The sequence below is a fragment of the Equus asinus genome, chromosome 17, assembly GCF_041296235.1.
Source record: "Equus asinus isolate D_3611 breed Donkey chromosome 17, EquAss-T2T_v2, whole genome shotgun sequence".
In the NCBI taxonomy this organism is placed as follows: Eukaryota; Metazoa; Chordata; class Mammalia; order Perissodactyla; family Equidae; genus Equus; species Equus asinus.
In genome coordinates, this window is record NC_091806.1 from 12417591 (window position 1) to 12439317 (window position 21727).

General features: G+C 44.3%; 1 protein-coding gene across 8 annotated transcripts in view; it reads right to left on the reverse strand.

Moving 5' to 3' along the window:
- Positions 1-1871: 1871 nt before the first annotated feature.
- Positions 1872-21727, reverse strand: part of AGBL2 (AGBL carboxypeptidase 2) — a 44403-nt gene continuing 24547 nt past the window's right edge. For 3 of the 8 annotated variants that reach the window (XM_014861368.3, XM_014861367.3, XM_070487673.1), the window contains 7 exons: positions 21576-21676; positions 20397-20527; positions 9529-9595; positions 8190-8312; positions 7565-7672; positions 4877-4966; positions 1873-2626 (listed from right to left, as the gene is read on the reverse strand). In XM_014861368.3, coding sequence (XP_014716854.1) covers positions 2453-2626; positions 4877-4966; positions 7565-7672; positions 8190-8312; positions 9529-9595; positions 20397-20527; positions 21576-21676 — 794 coding nt within the window. In that variant the 3' untranslated portion in view covers positions 1873-2452. The other 5 variants (XM_070487674.1, XM_070487672.1, XM_070487677.1 and 2 more) reach the window with 3 other exon arrangements.

The window sequence follows — 21727 nt, forward strand, 5'->3', positions numbered from 1 at the left end:
GCTTGTCAAGCCATGCTGTGGCAGGATCCCACATATAAAACAGAGGAAGATAGGCACAGATGTTAGCTCAGGGCCAGTCTTCCTCAGCAAAAAGAGGAGGATTGGTGGCAGATGTTAGCTCAGCGCTAATATTCCTCAAAATAAATGAACAAATAAAATAAAATGCTATTTTTCGACTTTTCCCTGATTCCACTCTCACGGTTCACTCCTAGTGATCAAGATGCTTCGGGTTGTTTCTCCTGCAGCATGAGATTTATCATGTTCATACAGTCAGAATTAATCACCGCAGTTTGTCATTTTTAAGTTTCTAGCCAGAGTCACTGCTCAGCCTCCTTCCAAAAGCAGAACGAGAAATGACAGGCACATTGGCTTCTAGATGCTGCAGCATGGAATTCCTCGTGGGGCCTTCTTCCTAATCCGAGCAGGAAAACTTGCTCTCTTTTTTTCCTTTTTTGGGGAGGAAGATTGGCCCTAAGCTAATATGTGTTACTAATCTTCCTCTTCTTGCTTGAGGAAGATTCGCCCTGAGCTAACATTTGTGGCAATCTTCCTCTATTTTGTATGTGGGATGCCGCCACAGCATGGCTTGATGAGCAGTGCATAGTTCTGCGCCCAGGATCTGAACCTGCAAACCCCAGGCTGCTGAAGCAGAGCACACAAACTTAACCACTGGGCCACGGGGCTGGCCCCTGCCTCTCTTTTCTAACGACATCAAATAGCTCCTCCTTTACAAAACTGACTGAGCTGGGCAAGGCTCAAGACTGCTGAGTCATGGCCTCTTGGAGGCTGTGCCTGGATGGTGTAGGAGTCTCTCATTTTTGCCCCTTCAGTATCTTAGCATCCAAACCACGTCTCTCAGCGAGCTTTTTGCTCTCAAAAAGCACCTAAAAAAAATCTGACCATGCATTATTATTTTTGATCTCCTGAATATCACCATACTGGAGTGCCTTTTATAAACTTCCTTCAAAATTATTTGGAGCCAAAATAAGTTATTTCTGAACAAACTTGCAAACAAGGTTTGCCCTCAGCAGTTTGAAACTGTTTTGGAACTTCTCCTTTAAAGTTAGCCTTTTAGGGACAAAAAGTGGGATTTTGGCTGGGTGCTTTCTAGATACTTAAAAGGCTGACTAATAGTTTCAGGTGTGAGTGAGGTGGGGAACAGGAGAAGGCCATCTGCAGACTCCTATGGAAACAGCACGGGCAGATATCATTCCTTTTAAAGAGACTCGCCCAGTGTGTGTCTGTCGGGGGGTGGGGGGTGGGGGGCGGCAGTATACGGGAACTCTGTACCATCGCCTCAATTTCTCTGTAAACCTGAAAGTGGTCTCAAAATAAAGTCTATTAATTAAAAAACCCACAGACACTGGGACTGTAATAAAATTTGTGTTGCCATGTGGTTCTCATCATGTCCCCCAGCTACGGGTGGTGACTGAGAGAGTTTCAAAGTGATAATGAAAACATACTAGAAAACTTTCAATCCAGTGCGACAGGAAGAGGGTAAAGTCAAGACAGGAGGCCTGGCACGAACTGGAGTGCCCCTTCTTTTTTTTTTTTGTGAGGAAGACTGGCCCTGAGCTAACATCTGTTGTCAATCTTCCTCTATTTTATGTGGGACGCCGCCACAGTGTGGCTTGATGAGTGGTGTGTAGATCTATGCCTGGGGTTTGAACCCGTGAACCTTGGGCCGCTGAAGTGGGGCGTGTGAACTTAACCAGTACACCACCGGGCCGGCCCTGAGTGCCCTTTCTTTGACATGTTGATGTCACAGGCTGTAGCCAGCAGATCATGCTTGGTGCTTGTGCGGAATATAAAATATGAAATGTCTGTTCACCTAAGATTATGCAGTTAACCAATCAGAGGAAACAACTGGTTAGAGAGAAAAAATTTTAATCAATGGGTTAAAAAACTTTTATAACCATGTTGAACATAATATATGCAACATTAGACTCCGAGTAATACATGAGCTGTCTTCTCTAGGTGGGAACGCCTCACTCTGAGCAAACCCGATAGGCCACAGCTTGACGGACCACTCATCGCTCCAAAGCTTTGACACAGGATTTCCTTAACATAGCACGCTCCCAGAATGTTTTAAAATAGAGTTTGATCTCTTAAAACTGATTTGCACATAATTTGAGAGAGAATATGTATTGGTTAAAATGAGGTATATCTGTGCTGTGGTCGCACGAGCACACACTTCAACTTCTGATAAACGAAGCTTTTCGATACAGCATCATAAAATTTCACTTTATCAAAAAATAATTTAATTCATGAGGTATGCATCTTGAGGGCATGCACGCAGTGTAAGCACGCAGTGTCGGGACGGTGCGTGATGAACGCACAATGCAGTGTACCACAAAGGAGCGGAGCTCCCAATCACACAACTGCCCTTGGTACAAGAAGCCTCTAGTCTACAACACACTGGGGAGTGCCCATGTGGCGCGGCCCGGGCACCTTACGGGTACGTGTATACGTGCAAGGATGGGTACACCATCAGGGTGGCGCGGCCTCTCTTTGCAACAGGATATCTGTTTCTGGACCAGCTCGGCTTCATGTCTCGAGCTGGCTCTTGGCTGCGGTTTGTGCTTCTCTTTGCAGAACATGAAGCTGTAAATCCTGGCTTCTCTCTCTGGGCAGACAAGATAGAACAGTTGAATCACTTTATGCTGCAATTTCAAAAGTTAGAGTGCGGGTTGGGGTTGGTTTTATAAGGAGTTAGTGAGAAGTAGTTGCCTTTCCCCCCAAATACCAAAGTAGCTGACGTTGTCAGAGGGCAGAGGTGAGTCAAACCTTAGCCCTGACCCCTCGGAATGGCAAAGAAAGGTCCAGAGCGATATTGGAACCGCCCCAAGAAGTTCAGGGATTACGTTTTATAAGTCCAGAAACATCACACAGAGGAAGAGAAGAACATGACCTATCCCTTGAAGGTGGAGACGGCCCTATTTTTCGCCACTCTGCTTATCTGACATCATGGAAGTTAAACACCCACATCTCTGTTAGAGAAATATTACACCAAAAATCTTAAGAAAATGAAGTGAAAAAAAAACAAATGAAGTAAAGGAAAAGGTTTGGGTGGCATTTATCCACCACACTGGGTGTAACGGCCTGCCTGCTTACGTGTTACAGCCTAACTGGCGCTGTGGTTTGGGATGTTTTCAGCCACCCGCGGCTTGCAATGATGCTGAAGGAGGCCAGAGGCCAGTTCGGGACTTCTCAGTCTGTCAGGACAGAATCCTCTGTGACCTGACTTTCTTTACACCTCTCTTCACTGCTCTTCCGTTTCTGTTACACCATGGCGGCGGGACTGTCTTGTCAGCCCTCCCGGAGGACCATCACCTCACAGGAGGGGTTCACGTCTGACGGTCCTCAACGGGCCCCGCACAGAGTAGGTTCTCCCGAAGATACCGATGGGTGAGTGAGCATAACCAGGAGAATGCCCAAGTGACAGACGTAGGAAGATGCAGGGACCTCACCTTGGGAGAACTGTCCATTCTGTATCTACTCCACCTCCAAACGCTGTGGTTCTCAATCTTTGTTCCACCCGGACACAAGCAAGCAGCACCCTCCCACAGACACACCCAGGGCTTTTCGAAACAACAGCTTACTAGCTGTTTCCTCATCTCTTTTCCCCTTTCTCAGGAAAGATTATGCAAGTGCAAATGAGCAAGAGAGATGTTAATACAGGGATAAAAATGAATTCATACTAACATATTCTTTTTTTTTGTTTTGTTTTGGTTTTTGTGAGGATGAGTGTCCCTGAACTAACATCTGTGCCAATCTTCCTCTATTTTGTATGTAAGACACCGCCACAGCATGGCTTGATAGCAGTGTGTAGGTCTGAGCCCAGGATCCGAAACTGTGAACCCCAGGCCACCAAAGCAGAGTGTATGAACTTAACGACTATGCCACCAGGCAGGCCCCTAACTTATCCTCTCAAAAAAGCAAATCAGGGGCTGGCCTGGTGGCATAGTGGTTAAGTTCATGCGCTCTGCTTCGGTGGCCCAGGGTGTGCAGGTTCAGATCCCAGGAACGGATCTGCACACTGCTCATCAAGCCACTCTGCGGCAGTGTCCCACATACAAAACAGGAAGATTGGCACAGGTGTTAGCTCAGGGCCAATCTCCCTCACCAAAATAAATAAATAAATAAATAAATATGGGGACCGGCCCAGTAGCACAGCAGTTAAGTGTGCACGTTCTGCTTCTTGGCGGCCCGGGGTTCACCAGTTTGGATCCCGGGTGCAGACATGGCACCGCTTGGCAAAAGCCATGCTGTGGTAGGCGTCCCATGTATAAAGTAGAGGAAGAATGGCATGGATGTTAGCTCAGGGCCAGTCTTCCTCAGCAAAAAGAGGAGGATTGGCAGTAGTTAGCTCAGGGCTAATCTTCCTCCAAAAAAACAAAAACAAAGAAAATTAAAAAATAAGAAGAAGAAAAAAGCAAATCATTCCCAAACCACGGTCCTGAACCATCGCTGGTAACCCTGGACGTGAGGCGCACCTCGTGACCAATGGCGGCGCCCCGTTTGTTGTTGACGTCTCCCAGGGTGGAGAACCGCTGCATCCCCACTATCACTGTTTCCCTGAAACGTTGCCATGGAGCTACAAAACGGCAGCTGCCTAACAAATGTTTGTTGAAAGAACACTAAACTCTCCACGGCAAGCTTTCGGCTGTGGGTGGCGTCCTCCGGGCCTGCGGCACCTGGTGGTCAGGTGCTTTGTAACCGGAGGGTGCAAACTACTGGAGATGCTCACCTGAGCAGGACAAAGCCCAGAAGGTGAGACTTTGCGGACTGGGGATCCGCCACCCCTCCAAACCACATAATACATCCCAAACCCAAATAAAATTGCTAGCACGTGTGCATAAACGAGGTGGGCTACCTGCGTTCTCTCTTTACTCTGAGACAGAATCAAGGCAGTCACGTTCGATGGGTCCAGGGAGGTGTCTTTGTCTCTCGCATTTAACTGTGACTAAAACAAATGAAGACATTCTCACTAAATTTCCACTTGGACAAGTGTGATTATATACGATATACAGCATTTCAGTGCTTTTTGACTCATGCATGTTGATTCATTATGATACTTTAGGAAGAAAAGAGAGGCAGGACACAAACGAATAAGAATTCAAAGAAAAGAAGGACACTAATATTTACTGAGTGCAGATATGCCAGGCACTTCAGACAGTTTCTCCTCTAATTCTCACACCAACCTTAGGATGTAGATTTTATGACCCCGTATTTCAGATGCAGAAACTGAGTCCCAGGGTGGTTAAGTCAGTCACAGGATATTACACGGTGGGGCTAGAATCTGAACTCGAAACAGGCTTGGGAGCTTGTGCTCGTGTCACTGTTATATCAGACGCCAAACAGCCCTCAAGGCCGAGCAGGGCGAGGTGTGCTCCGTGGGGCCTCCTCAGGGTAAGGCAGTGGGGCCTCATTATACCACTGTTTACCACAGGGTAGCACTCTGCATGGTGAGGGCTCATTTTGCACCCTCTTCACTAAGAATTAGCTACCAATGTACTAAAATCTATTTTTATACATAAAAGAATCAAGAATTTCATAGCCACAAAATTCCAGAGTCCTACAAGTTGGCTGGGTGCCTCTCCTCTGTGTTCTCACAGCATCCCACTCTGTGATGTAATTTCCTGCTTACTTCTTAAAATCCCCGCCAGACTTTAAGGTCCCTGAGGCAGGGGTAATGTTTTGTTCAATGCTGCACCTCCGGCATCCAACAGAGGGCCTGGCATGTGGCAGTCACGTAATGCCTTGTGTTGAACGATGGATAGATGGAGGGACAGTAAAGCAGCCTGTTCTTATGTTCCGGGTATAAAGTCACAAATCACAAATATCTGACATCAGACTTCAGTGGTGTCTAAAGCAATGTCAGTGTCCCCACCAATTTTAATATTCCCCTGCTCCCAGTGGCACTGACACATAAAGGTAACATAGATGACTATTGGTTTCTTCACCTTGTGGGAGAGATGTGCTAACTGGAAAAATTGGAATTGGAATCCGTGAGATAAAGAGTGAAGCATGGAACAGAATAGAGAGCCCAGAGATAAACCCATGCATAGATGGTCAATTAATTTTCAACAAAGGAGCTAAGAATATATAATGTGGCAAAGACAGTCTCTTCACTAAGTGGTGCTGGGAAAACTGGATATCCACAGGCAGAAGAATGAAACTGGACCTCTATCTTATACCATACACAGAAATCAACCCAAAATAGATTAAAGACTTGAACCTAAGACCTGAAACTGTATGATTCCTAGAAGAAAACATAGGAGGTAAGCTCCTTGACATTGATCTCGGCAATGATTTTTTGTATTTGACACCAAAAGCCAAGACAACAAAAGCAAAAGTCAACAAATGGGACTAGATCAAACTAAAAAGCTTCTGTAGAGCAAAGGAAATCATAAACAAAATGGAAAGGCAACCTATAGAATGGGAGAAAACATTTGGAAACCACATTATCTGATAAGAGGTTAATATCCAAAATATACAAAAAACTCATACAACTTAATAGCAAAAAAACCCAAAGAACCCAAATAAAAAATGGGCAGCGGGCCTGAATAGACATTTTCCCAAAGAAGACATACAGATGGCCAACAGGTACATGAAAAGATGCTCACCATCACCAATCATCAGGGAAATGCGAACCAAAACCACAGTAAGCTATCGCCTCACAGCTGTTAGGATGTCTATTATTAAAAAAGAGAAGAGAGAACAAATGCTGGCAAGGATGTGGAGAAAAGGGAACCCTTGTGCACTCTTGGTAGGAATGTAAACTGGTAGAGCCACTGGAGAAAACTGTATGGAAAATCCTCAGAAAATAAAAAATAGAACCATCATACGATCCAGCAATCCCATGTCTGGGTACTTATCCAAAGGAAATGAAATCCTTATCTTGAAGAGCTGTCTGTACCACCATGTTCACTGCAGCCTTATTCACAGTAATCAAGTTATGGAAACAACCTAAGTATCTGTTGATGGATGAATGGATAAAGAAGACGTAATGTATATACAATGGAATGTTCTTCAGCCTTAAAATAGAAGGAAATCCTGCCACTTGTGACAACATGGGTGAAACTGGAGGGCATTATGCTCAGTGAAATAAGCCAGAGAAGGACAAATACTGCATGGTATCACTTATATGTGGAATCTGAAAAAAAAAAAAAAAAGAGTCGAACTCATGGAAACAGAGAGTGGAAAAGTGGTTGCCAGAGGCTGGAAGGTGGGGGAAATAGGGAGAGGTTGGTAAAAGGTACAAACTTTCAGCTATAAGATGAATAAGGCCTGAAGATCTAATGTATAACATAGTGACTACAGTTGTATTGTGTTGTGTAATTGAAATTTGCTAAGAGAGTAGAAATTAAATGTTCTCACCAAAGCAAAAAAGGTAAATATGTGAGGTGAGGGATGCGTTAATTAACTCAATGATGGGAATCCTCTCATTATATATGTGTATAAAACCACCACATTGTATACTTTAAATACAAAAAAAAAAGTTTCAATAAATTTCCATGAGTCAGTTAAACAGAAAAAAAGAGTCAAGCAAAACCACTACCTCATTCAGTCTTGGTTTTTCATTTCTCACCATTGAAGAACTGGTATTCTTGGAATTTCTGGAAAAGGCATGCGGCTTTTGCAGAGTAGAAGCAAACCCTGCTCTTTCCTGGAAGGAGTGAACGCGAAGAGAACGTTTTTCAACTGACCCTTTGCAATTGATCCACTCATAACTGACCCAATTCACCCAACAGTAAAGCCCCCACCTCGGGCAGCATCTCCATCTTTGGGAAGCAGGGGGATGGTGTGGGTGTGGCAGCTAGGACGGGGAAGGAGCTGTCCAGGCGTCCTTGGCCTGGACCAAGCCTGCTCCTCTGCCACCCAGCCACTCTGGACGAGCTCCAGCCACCGCGTTTCCAGTACCACCTCCTTCCTCTGGAAATCCAGACTTGGTCCAAACCCAGAATTGCTATGCCAGAGTATAGTACAGGACGAGCGGGCCAAGGCTGAATCTGCTCCGAGATGTCCAGAGGACCCATGGGAGGGCTCTGAATTCCAAACAGAAAGCCTCCCCCGCCCCACTCCCCTTCTGGTTTAGAGGACACCTTCAGGCCCTGTCTGGCTCCCACTCGGGGATCCCCTAACCCTTTAACTAGACAGCAGAAGTAGGCGCAGAGCTTTCTTACTGCGACGTCTGTTAACTTGAACTCCCGCATCAAAGAATTTTTCTGATACTGCTCATTTCGCTGTTTCCTAGTCTGAAGTGGCTTCTTTTTCTTTTTCTTATACAGCCTCTTCTTCTTATTCAACTATTCCGGAAAGTACAGAGAAACTCGTTGAAGATTCCAGAGCTGTGTCACCCACATGTGGCACTCTTTTCACACAATACTCAAGACACAATGGCTAACCCAGTATGCGGGCCTTCACAGGGTGGAGTTCTTGTTGGTTTGGAGAAGGAACAAACAGTTCAGGCACCTCCTTACCAGAGACGTCTACCTATTTAACACCCCAAACCCACTATCATAGATACACTGCCAAAGGGGCGCTCATACTGTTTACCAAATATCTACGATGTACAATATGAAACCAGATTTCTTATGGCAATGATGTCACGTACGGATAATGCTGACCATTAGATGTGTGGTTAAAAGATCTAGTTTGGTTGTTACCACAAGGTGGCTTTAATGATTAAGCAAATGAAGCTCAGGACGAATCTGCCAGGTACCCACGGCATGGTGAAGCTCATAGTGATGTTGCTGTGAATGCAGCTGAAGAAACTGTAAGGTCCAGTCTGATCTGGCTGCCTCCTGCTGATGCAGCCTTAATTTCACCCTATGATGGAGATATTTCTCAACACAACTAGGAAATCATGCGCATAATGAACCACAACACATATTTTGTTGTTTCTAAAGCTCTTGCAGCATCTATGTAAGAAAAAGTCTGAGGACAGATGGGGTAAAAAAAAATCACAATATACAGAAGTATAAAAAACTACATGAAGAAAGAAACATTTTTTTTAAGTATGGATCATTTTTAACAACCTCTACCTGTTTTTTTTTTAAGATTTTTTTTTTCCTTTTTCTCCCCAAAGCCCCCCAGTACATAGTTGTATATTCTTCGTTGTGGGTCCTTCTAGTTGTGGCATGTGGGACGCTGCCTCAGCGTGGTTTGATGAGCAGTGCCATGTCCTCGCCCAGGATTCGAACTAATGAAACACTGGGCCGCCTGCAGCGGAGCGCGCGAACTTAACCACTCGGCCACAGGGCCAGCCCCAACCTCTACCTCTTAACATAGTTTTCACCTTTTGTTAACTTTGGGATCAATACCGAGTCCTCACACTTTCCCCCTAGATTTTAAAATGTTATAAAGGACAAAATGAGAGACGCCAGGGCAGGGGAGCCAGTGAGGACGCTACTGCTGTATTTTCCGCAGATCTTAGGACAGCTGGAAAATTCCACCAGAGTATCCCGGAGTGTGGCTTTCAAGGCCACCACTTCCCGGGTGTGGGAGTCTATATACTCTCACCTCACGTGCGATGTTCAGTAGGTGAGCAGGCAGGCCGTCCGAGAGGGAGCTGTCAGAACCACTGGTGCTGTTTCCAAAAGTAAAGGAGAGAAAGACCCGCTGTTAACGTCCAGGAAGGGGGACATTTACCAGGCTGTCTGCCCGCCATCAGGATGGCCAGTCCACCATTTGCCTCCACTGTGTACGTGTCAGTTACTAAGAATTCCTGACGAGCATATTCATTCATTCACTCTGAACACCTACTGCGGGCCAGGCAGCGCAGCTGGCACAGGAGACAGAGAGGAATGCGGCAGAGCTCCGGCCCCAAGGAGTTCCCAAGCCATGTGGCAAGGGAAATATTGGCCAGATGGGCAAAGCCGCTCTCGGCAGCAACTGTGCGGGCCCCTGAGATTCTCCACGCGCCGCCCTAGAGGACACAAGGGCGTAGGATGTGGTTGAGAACAGGGGCTTTGTCTCATTCATTCCTGGCCAGAGAGCCAGGATCCTAGCGGGTACTCTGTAAAAAAGGCGTTAACTATGTAAATAAATATAATGATAAAGAAGCTGCAGGTCAGAGAGCAGGAGCAGGACTTCTATCACCCAGGTGTCCCCTCACAAGTTCTGGATGCACATCTAAAGTCGTCCCCCCAAGCTGTCTCCTCCCCTTTCTCAAGGGCTAGGATGAAGGAGGACTCAGATAATCAAGCCTGTCTTCCCCTTCATCGTGACCTTTGCTTATGTGTCACATTGTATTCTCCCCTTTCCTGGGCTATGGGTGGCTAGAACTGAGAGCTGTGCTCTATGACAGGGCCCCCATATATAAAAATGTCTGAGGCACAGGACTCAAACCTCCTGGGAAAAGACAGCATTTCAAGGCATTCTTTTGCCCAGCCCTCCCACTCTGTTCACGCCCCCTCCCTCCCTCAGTGACAACAAGAGGGCGAGGAGAAAGGCCTCTCTTCTCCCATCTGATTCCTGCTTCCCTATTCTCACAAGCCTTTTCCAGTCTGAGGAGCAGCCCTGAGGCCACTGAATAAGAGTCGCTCAAGTTCCTTTTGGAGATTACAGAAATGGGATTTAACAAACGGGATAAAAGCATCAGATGCAGGTGCCCCAGAAGGTGTCGAAAACGACGTGTGCGCATACAGGCAGGGCAAACTCGAACTGGGCTCGTCCCCTCACAGTGTGCTTCCCTGGGTAACGGTGAGAAGGGACGGGGGAGCCCCGTGGAGGCTGTGACGGCCGGCTTCCCGATGCAGAGGCTGGAAAACTGGTTTCCAGAACTCTTAACGAAATGCAGGCGAGCGTCCCTGCTGAGCCAAGTGGAAGGCAGTCTGTGGTTCTGAGCTGACGGCCCGGCTCTACGTGTATGAGTTGATAAGTGGGGGGCATTTTGCCTTTGAGGCTGAAAGTAGAGAGGCGTTGGTGCAGTGGTCCTGGAGAGCTAGGCAAAGGATTCTGGGAGAGTGGAGGGGCGCACGGTGAATGGGGCAGTCAACCTGGCCTGACGGTCTGGTTTAAGGTTCTTAAGGAAACACGCGGGAGACTCAGGCACTAGTGAAACCAGCAAACAGCCACTGACGATTAAGTATCTAGGTACTAAAGTTTTTTTCCTTTTTGAAATTACTGATTATAGCTGACAAATAAAAATGGCAAGCAATAGGACATATTGGAGTACACGAGGAAGCCATTTGGTATAAACCTAATTCGGCCTGACTTTGTTTTTTCCAAAAGGGCCTGACTGTGGCTATTGAGCACGCATTGTATATCTGCTTAGACATTTCCTATGGCCAGAACAAAGGCCCTTGAGATAAAGGTGCAACTTCCCCCCACATTGGCACTTCCTTAGGGATAAGCATCTTTCCTTAGGCTAGGAACTGATTGCTGCACTCACCTACCAGCTCACCTGTGACCACTCAGCTGGAGACAACAGACTGCCACCCTGCTGTGTTCACTGAGACAGAAGACCTACCTGCTGTTTCCATCAATCGCTGTGCCCACAGAGCAGTCTTGCGACTGTTGTAAAAGGGGCATTTCAATCCTATGTGAAACATCCTCTCTGGGGGTATATACCACTCGGTGCACCCCACTTCTTTGGTGCCCTTTCTTCCTTCGGGAAGAAAGGCCCGGGTTATAATCCTCAGATTTAAGCTCAGAATAAACTCACCCAAATTTTCATTTATAGATTGGTTATGGATTATTTTCATCGACATAGCTTTTAGCTGTTTAACCCACCCCTTGTTAACTGTGCTGCTTAGGCAATATGCTCTCTGACTCCCACTAGGTTCCTACAGATAATGTCTCCCTGGAGCCTGGGTCACCATGGTAATGGGCGTGTGAGCTGTTTTTCAGGAATTAGAACTCCTTGTCTACTTCAGGCTGGTTGAGACCACCAACTCATCAACCAGGCCCATGCAAATGTCTGATAGGTGGCCTTTTGACGTCAAGAGGCCAAAAACTCCACCCTCAGATCATGCTCATGCTGCCATTTTGTGAACATGGGTCCTATGAAGAGGCCTGCAGTCTGACTACGCTTGTGCAGATCATCAATCACTTCACCTCTCCTCACCTCCAATCACCTCTCTCCACATTTCAGACCACCTTGCCCCCATCCCATAAATATCCCTGAGTCCCTATTTTCGGGGAAGCAAATCTGAGGCTCAGGCTCTCGCTTCCTCATGTGGCTGCCTTGTGAGTAACCCCTCTCTCTGCTGCAATCTCGTCATCTGTGTTTGGCTTTCTGGGCGGCCGGCAAAAACAAACCTGGTTCGGTAACAGTAGGACTGCTTTAGGGCCCCGGGTCAAATGTGCCACACAGAGACAGTGGGAGAGCCAGCCCCTTCCCTCTGTCCAGCACAGACTATGGTGCAGCCTCTGGCAGAAGACCCACACCCAGCCCAGGAACCTTCCGAGGAGGGCAGCTGGGCAGGCCTGTGGCGCCTTGGCCAGTAAGCTGGAGTAGAAGGTGTTCTTGCACGCCATGAGACGCCAGCCTGCCGGGGGCCTTCTAAAACAGCTGTGGAGCCTATGAGGGTGGGATGAGACCCTACACGCTAAATGAATTCAACAAACATTTACTGAGCTCTCCCCATGTGCCAGGTACTGTTCCAGGTACGTGAGATACAGAGGTGAACAAAATAAAGATCTCCGACCTTGTGGCACCTATATCCCAGTAGGGGGAGACAGACAATATACAACAGACACAATAAAGATGTAAATAACATGGAAGGACAGAAGGGAATAACAGAGTATAAAAAAAAGTAGAGCACCTAAGGGGGACAGGGAATGGCACGAGGGTGGAGGTGGGAGAGCAAGCTGCAGTACTGGAGTCATGAGGGAAGACCACATTGAAAAAGACGACATTTAAGCACAGACTTGAAGGAGGTGAAGGAATAAGCCATGTGAATATAAGGGGGAAGAACATTTCAGGGATCTGGAACTGCTAGTGCAAAGGCCCTGAGGCAGGAGAGGGCCTGGCTGGTCTGAGGCAGAGGGAGGAGGCCAGTGGAGCTGTAGCACCGTGTGAGAGGGTGACGGGGGCAGTCAAAGAGGTATCAGGTGGCTAGGTCCTATAGCTTTGCAGGCCACTGTAGGGTCCTTGGCTTTTTATCTGAGTGGGGGGGTGGGGGGGCATTGAAGTGTTTTAAACAGAGGAATGACATGATCTAATTTGTTTTGTTTTTTTAATGATTGGCACCTGAGCTCACATCTGTTGCCAATCTCCTTTTTTTCCTTCTCCTCCTTCTCCTCCTTCTCCCCGAAGCCTCCCATTACATAGTTGGATATTCTAGTTGTAGGTCCGTCTAGTTGTGGTGTGTGGGATGCCACCTCAGGATGGCTTGATGAGTGGTGCCACGTCCACGCCCAGGATCCACACCAGCAGAACCCCGGGCCACTGAAGTGCAGCACACGAACTTAACCACTTAGCCAAGGGGCTGGCCCCTAATTTATGTTTTGAAAAGAATCACTCTCCTGGTTTTCTTTTGGCCTTGCTGGTCCCTTCTCAGTCTCATTTGCTTGCTCCTCCATATCTCTTTGACCTCTTAAAACTGTGGTACCCTGCTCAGACTTGGCCTTCTTTACTCTATCGGCACTTACCCCCTTGGGATCTCAGCCAGTCTTAAGGTTCAAATATCACCTATCCAATGACAGTTCTCTCTATTGGGCCTCTCCACTGAACTCCAGACTCACATATCAAATCGCCTATTCGATATCTCCCTTTAGATGTCTAACAGACATCTCATGCTCAACACGCCCAACACTAGATTCCTGATCTCCGCAACCCCCTAACCTTCTCCACCCCCTGCATCTTCCCCATCTCAGTTACAGGCAACTCCATCCAACCACTGCACAGCCATTCTCTTTCTCGCATGCCTCATATCCAATTCTTAAGCAAGTTCTAACATTTGCAACTTCAAAATGTACCTAGAATCTAATCAATTCAAAACCCCCAACCACTACTACTACTCTGGTGTAAGCCACCATTACCTTTCACCTGTATTAGTGTAAGGGCCTTTTAACCAGTCTCCCTGCTTAGACTTTTACCATCTATTTTCCACACAGCAGCCAGAGTGTTCCTCCTGAAAATAAAACCTATGTCAGATCATGACGCTTCTCTACATAAAACCTTCCAAAGGCTTTCCATCATCCTTGGAGTAAAAATCAAAGTCTTCACAATTGTCTACAAGGCCCTACACAAACTGCCTGCCCAACTCGCTAACCCTTTCTAGTGCCTGGAAGAGAGGCTGTCACAGAACAGGCCCTCAGTACACAGCTGCTGGAGGAATGAAGTGTATTTAAGCGTGCCATAATTTACTCAATATTTTCACCTGAGGTTCAAAACCAAAGCCAAAATCAATATAACACAGCAAACAAAATTAAAAAAAAAAAAAAAGGAGGTGACATCAGCAACATGGCAGCGTGAGCTCACCCGGGACTCTCTCCCCTCCAAATTACAACCAAAAGGAGCAACTGCTTTCCAATAAAAAAAAAATCCTAATAACAGAAATTGTCAGAGACCCACAGCAGCCAAACAACGGAGCTTGGAGAGGCTGGAGCCGCCCTCAGAGGAGCTGGAACGGGGTAGGAGAGAACTTCGCTCCCTCCCCTAGAGTCTGGGATCGCTGCCACGGGTACGGGAAGGAGTGGGGGAGGGGCCATGCGACCTGGGTATTGTCCAGGACTCCCACCGCTGGTGCAGTGGAAACCCGCTGACAGGGAAAGCTTCCGTGTGCAGGGACCCCATCAAGCAAGGGCCCCGGGAGACCCGAAAGCGAGAGCAGATCCAATCCAGATGGCATGAGTGAAAGTGCCCCTGCTCCCCAACCCATGCTGCCAGCAGCCATCTCGGCTGAAGGCCAGGGCTCAGAAAGTGCAGCTCTTGACCCCCATCTAGTGGCAACAGGCTGAAACTGCAACCGAATAACAGCATCATGCACAAAAACCACTCCTCTACCATGCAGCAATTTCTAAAAGCTCCAGTCCAAAAGGAAAACAATAAAAGTACAGAAGTAGGTCCTGAGGGCTTGGAAATGGGTAAACTAAGTGAAGATGAGTTCAAAATAGCTATCCTCAAAACATTCAATGAGGTAAAGGGATATATAGAGAAACAAGTCAACGAGTTCTGGAGTTACTTCACAAAAGAGATTGAAACTATAAAGAAGAATCAATTAGAAATACTAGAGATGAAAAATACAATGGATCAGATAAAACAGAATACGGATTCCCTGAATACCCGTGTAGACACCATAGAGGAGCAAATTAGCATAATCGAAGCGAGACAGGCTGAATGGCTTCAGACAGAGGAAGAAAGAGAACTAAGAATTAAAAAAACTGAAGAAAATGTCAGAGAAATAGCTGACTCAATGAGAAAATGCAACTTAAGAATCATTGGAATTCCTGAGGGCGTGGAAAAGGAAAATGGAGCAGAAAGTGTGCTCAAAGAAATAATAGAAGAGAACTTCCCAAATCTAGGGATTGAGAGAGAAATGTGTGTGGAGGAAGCTTTCAGATCTCCTAGATTTGTCAATGTAAAAAGACCTACTGCAAGGCATACAGTAGTAAAAATGGCAAAAATGAGTGACAAAGAAAGAATACTCAGGGCAGCAAGGCAGAAGAAAATAACCTACAAAGGAACCCCCATCAGACTTTCAGCAGATTTCTCTACAGAAACCTTACAAGCTAGGAGAGATTGGAGTGACATATTCAAAACTTTAAAGGATAAAAATCTTCAGCCAAGAATACTCTATCCAGCAAAAATATCCTTCAAGTATGAGGGAGAAATTAAATCTTTTCCAGACAAACATAAGCTAAGGGACTTTGTAGTCACAAGACCTCCACTACAAGAAATCCTCAAGAAGGCTCTTATACCTGAAAAAAGAAAAAAAGGGAGTAAGGAGTCAAAAAACACAGAGTAGGATGACAAATAGACTCTGAATAGGATAGCAAATATTCAACTATATCATTAGGATAAAGGGAAGGAAATCTCCAAAGCAAAGACAATCTTAACACTCTAACCACAAACTCACAACACAAGTTGGAATAAGAGATGAAAATAATAATTTAGGAGGGGAGGAGGAAACGGACTGAAATAGTCTAGGCTAAGGAAGTAAGAGACCACCAGAAAATGGACTATGTTATACACGAGATTCTGAATACAAACTTCAGCGTAGCCACTAAACTAAAAAACAGAACAGAGACACAAAACATAAATAAGGAAAAATCTAAGAAACCCAGCATGAGAAATTGCAGAAGTCAATGGGTAGGCTAAAACACAGAGGACGAGAAACAAAGGAAACACAGGAAAACCGGAAAACGAGCAACAAAATGACAGCATTAAGCACTCATGCATCAATACTCACCCTCAATGTAAACGGATTGAACTCTCCAATAAGAAGACACAGAGTGGCAAAATGGATTAAAGAACAAGATCCAACAATTTGTTGCCTCCAGGAAACACACCTCAGCGCCAAGGACAAACACAGGCTCAGAGTAAGGGGTGGAAGACAATACTCCAAGCTAATAGCAAACAAAAGAAAGCAGGTGTTGCAATGCTTATATCAGACAAAACAGACTTCAAGATAAGGCAGGTAAAGAGAGACAAAGAGGGCCAATATGTAATGATCAAAGGGACAATTCATCAAGAAGAAATAACGCTTATAAATATCTATGAACCCAACACAGGAGCACCAAAGTTCATAAAGCAACTATTAACAAACCTAAAAGAAACTATCAAAAATAACACAATAATAGTAGGGGACCTCAACGCCCCACTCACATCAATGGACAGATCATCCAGACAGAAAATCAACAAAGAAATAGTGGAGCTAAATGAAAAGCTAACACAGTTGGACTTAATAGACATATATAGAACACTCCATCCAAAAACAGCAGAATACACATTCTTCTCAAGCACGCATGGAACATTCTCAAGGATAGACCACATGCTTGGAAACAAGGCAAGCCTTTACAAATTTAAAAAAATTGAAATAATAACAAGCATCTTCTCCGATCATAATGCTATAAAGCTAGAAATTAATTACAAGAAAAAAGCTGAGAAAGGCACAAGGATGTGGAGACTAAACAACATGCTATTGAACAAGCAATGGATCATTGAAGAAATTAAAGAAGAAATGAAAAAATACCTGGAGACAAATGAAACTGATAACATGCCATAGCAACTCATATGGGATGCAGCAAAAGCTGTATTAAGAGGAAAATTCATTGTAATGCAGGCACATCTCAACAAACAAGACAAATCCCAAATCAGCAACCTTAACTGAATTACACCTAACTAAATTAGAGAAAGAAGAACAAACAAAGCCAAAAGTCAGCAGAAGGAGAGAAATAATAAAAATCAGAGCAGAAATAAATGCTATTGAAACAAAAAAGGCAGTAGAAAGGATCAATGAAACAAAGAGCTGGTTCTTTGAGAAGATAAATAAAATTGACAAATCCCTAGCCAGACTTACAAAGAAAAAAAAGAGAAAGCTCAAATAAACAAAATCAGAAATGAAAGAGGAGAAATAACAACAGACTCCACAGATATACAACAGATTATAAGAGAATACTATGAAAAACTATATGCCAGCAAAATGGATAACCTAGTGGAAATGGATAAATTCTTGGACCCTACAATCTCCCAAAGCTCACTCAAGAAGAATCAGACAACTTGAATAGACCAATCACAAGGAAAGAGATTGAAACAGCAATCAAAAACATCCCAAAGAATAAAACCCCAGGACCAGATGGCTTTCCTGGGGAATTCTACCAAACTTTCAGAGAGGATTTAATACCTATCCTTCTCAAACTATTCCAAAAAATTAGGGAAGATGGAACACTTCCTAACACATTCTACGAGGCCAACATCACGCTGATACCAAAGCCTGACAAGGACACCACGAAAAAAGAGAACTACAGGCCAATATCACTGATGAACATAGATGCAAAAATTCTAAACAAAATTGTGGCAACCCGAATACAGCAATTCATCAAAAGGATCATACATCATGATCAAGTGGGATTCATACCAGGGACACAGGGATGGTTCAACATCTGCAAATCAATCAATGTGATCCACCACATCAACAAACTGAGGAATAAAAACCACATGATCATCTCAATAGATGCAGAGAAAGCATTTGAGAAGATCCAACAGCCATTTATGATTAAAAACTCTGAAAAAAATGGGGATAGAAGGGAACTACCTCAACATAATAAAGGCCATATATGACAAACCCACAGCCAACTTCATACTCAATGGGCAAAAACTGAGCGCCATCCCCCTAAAAACAGGAACGAGACAAGGATGCCCTCTATCACCACTCTTATTTAACATGGTACTGGAGGTTTTGGCCAGAGCAATTAGGGAAGAAAAAGGAATAAAAGGAATCCAAATAGGGAGGGAAGAAGTGAAACTCTCGCTGTTTGCAGACGACATGATCTTATATATAGAAAACTCCAAAGAATCCATTGGAAAACTTTTAGAAGTAATCAACAACTACAGCAAAGTTGCAGGGTATAAAATCAATTTGCATAAATCAGTAGCATTTCTATACTCTAATAACGAACTAACAGAAAAAGAACTCAAGAACACAATACCATTCACAATTGCAACAAAAAGAATAAAATACCTCTGGGTGAATTTAACTAAGGAAGTGAAAGACCTATACAATGAAAATTACAATGCTTTTCTGAAAGAAATGGATGACAACATAAAGAGATGGAAAGACATTCCATCACATGGATTAGAAGAATAAACATAGTTAAAATGTCCATTCTACCTAAAGCAATCTACAGATTCAACACCATCCCAATCAGAATCCCAATGACATTCTTTACAGAAATAGAAGAAAGAACCCTAAAATTCATAGGGGGCAACAAAAGACCCCGAATTGCTAAAGCAATCCTGAGTAAGAAGAACAAAGCTGGAGGCATCACAATCCCTGACTTCAAAACTTACTACAAAGCTACAGTAATCAAAGCAGCATGGTACTGGTACAAAAACAGGTGCACAGATCAATGGAACAGAATTGGAAGCCCAGAAATAAAACCACACATCTATGGACAGCCAATCTTTGACAAACGAGCTGAGGGCATACAATGGAGAAAAGAAAGTCTTTTCAACAAATGGTGCTGGGAAAACTGGAAAGCCACGTGTAAAAGAATGAAAATTGACCATTCTTTTTCACCATTCACCAAAATAAACTCAAAATGGATCAAAGACCTAAAGCTGAGACCTGAAACCATAAGGCTTCTAGAAGAAAATGTAGGCAGTACACTCTTTGACATCAGTATTAAAAGGATCTTTTTGGACACCATGTCTTCTCAGACAAGGGAAACAATAGAAAGAATAAACAAATGGGACTTCATCAGACTAAAGAGCTTCTTCAAGGCAAGGGAAAACAGGATTGAAACAAAAAAACAACCCACTAACTGGGAAAAAATATTTGCAAGTAATATATCCGAGAAAGGCTTAATATCCATGATATATAAAGAACTCTCGCAACTCAACAACAAGAAAATTAAATAACCCAATCAAAAAATGGGTAGGAGACATGAACAGACATTTCTCCAAAGAAGATATACGGATGGCCAATAGGCACATGAAAAGATGTTCATCATTGCTGATCATCAGGGAAATGCAAATCAAAACTACACTAAGATATCACCTTACACCTGTTAGAATGACAAAAATAACTAAAACAAATAGTAACAAATGTTGGAGAGGTTGTGGAGAAAAAGGAACCCTCATACACTGCTGGTGGGAATGCAAACTGGTGCAGCCACTATGGAAAACAGTATGGAGATTCCTCAAGAAATTAAAAATAGAACTACCATACAATCCAGCCATCCCACTACTGGGTATCTATCCAAAGAGCTTGAAGTCAGCAATCCCAAAAGTCCCATGCACCCCAATGTTCACTGCAGCATTATTTACAGTAGCCAAGACGTGGAAGCAACCTAAGTGCCCATCAACAGATGACTGGATAAAAAAACATGTGGTTTATATATACAATGGAATACTACTCAGCTGTAAAAAAGAACAAAATCTTCCCATTTGCAACAACATGGATGGACCTTGAGGGAATTATGTTAAGTGAAATAAGCCAGATAGAGAAGGACAATCTCTGTATGACTCCACTCATATGAAATTTAAACATGTGGACAAAGAGAACATATTAGTGGCTACCAGGGGAAAGGGGGGTGAGGGGTGGGCACAAAGGGTGAAGTGGTGCACCTACAACACGACTGACAAACGTTAATGTACAACTGAAATTTCACAAGATTGTAACCTATCATCAACTCAATAAAAAATTTTAAAAAAATAAACCAAAAAAATAAAAAAAAAAAGAATTTCTCTGATTTTTCTTTGAAATGAAGTTTGTTACCTGGATTCAATGTCAGACAAAGAGATGCCACTCCAATTTCCTTCTAATTCCATATCTTGTCCAAGTTCATTGAATTTCTTATGGATTTCCTGTTGTAAGAGCTCTTTAAGCTCTTCTAGACACTGCATGAACTGTGGAAGGGAAAAAAAGAAGTATTTTTCATAATTCATTTATTTACTCATCAAATACTTACTATGTATATGCTGAAAGGCATTTTATTTATTGCTGCGGACATAAAGATGAGTCAGCTGTAACCTCTGCTACTAAGGACACGTGAACAGATGCACTACATGAGCCGGAGGAGGAGACAGAGGGTTTTTTAGGGCAGAACATCCATGAACACTAGCTTAGCCACTTTTCCCCAGCTATAGCCAATAGGAAACTTCTTAAACAATGCCATGGTCTAATTTATTTTATTGTTTTGAGTAGCAAGGAAGGAAAAGTGAGTACGGGGTTGTTCAGATTTTGGCATCTGGCAGATATGATTTAATAGGCCACGTGGTGGTCAAATTCTCCTTTAGATACTTTTTTATTAAACATTTGCATCTGGAGTGGTACATATCACGTGTTCCCAGGGCCAACATTTGAGAGCGGGTATGAGAGAGGAGTTAGAGACCATGAGTACAGACTCCTGTTTAAGAAGTTGAACGATAAACGGAAATAGAAATAACTGCTGGAGAGATAAGACCAAAGGAAACCTCTGCTTGTGATTTAGCATCAGGGCAACTTGAGAACATCTGCGCTTGAGGGGAAGATGTAAGAAGAGGAAAAAACTGAGGACACAGAAAAGAGGAGGTAATGAACGAGGCAAGACCTCAGGGAGGCCGTGGGGGAGGTGGGCCAGTGCACAAAGGGCAGGATTAATTTTGGAGAAGAGGAAGGACGCCTGATTTTCTGAAACAGGAGAACGGGAAGTAAGATGGCGCTGCCATGGGCAGGCCTAGCACTGAGGGGCTGTGCAGAAGGGAAGCCGGCACATGGCCTCCATCTTCTTGGTGAATTACGAGGTCCTACCATTTGCTGGGAGTGCACAGCCTGGGGATTTTCTTTGACTATTAAAACTTCAGAAAAAAATTAAAAGGAAAAGAGAGATGACCCGTAATCTCACTGGGCTGAGTTCAGACCCAGGTGAAATTCATCATAGCAGCAGGCCCACAGTTCCCGAAAGCCCGTTTTTACCTTGGCTCGGTCAGGATCACAGAAGTCCAGAAGGGTGTCACAGACTTGATGACCTAGGGACTTCAGGTCCTCAGTGGTAAAGTGAGTGTCTCTTTTATTGCCTGGAAAAAATCCATACACATTTCTTATTAAATTTTAATGAGCAAATGCAA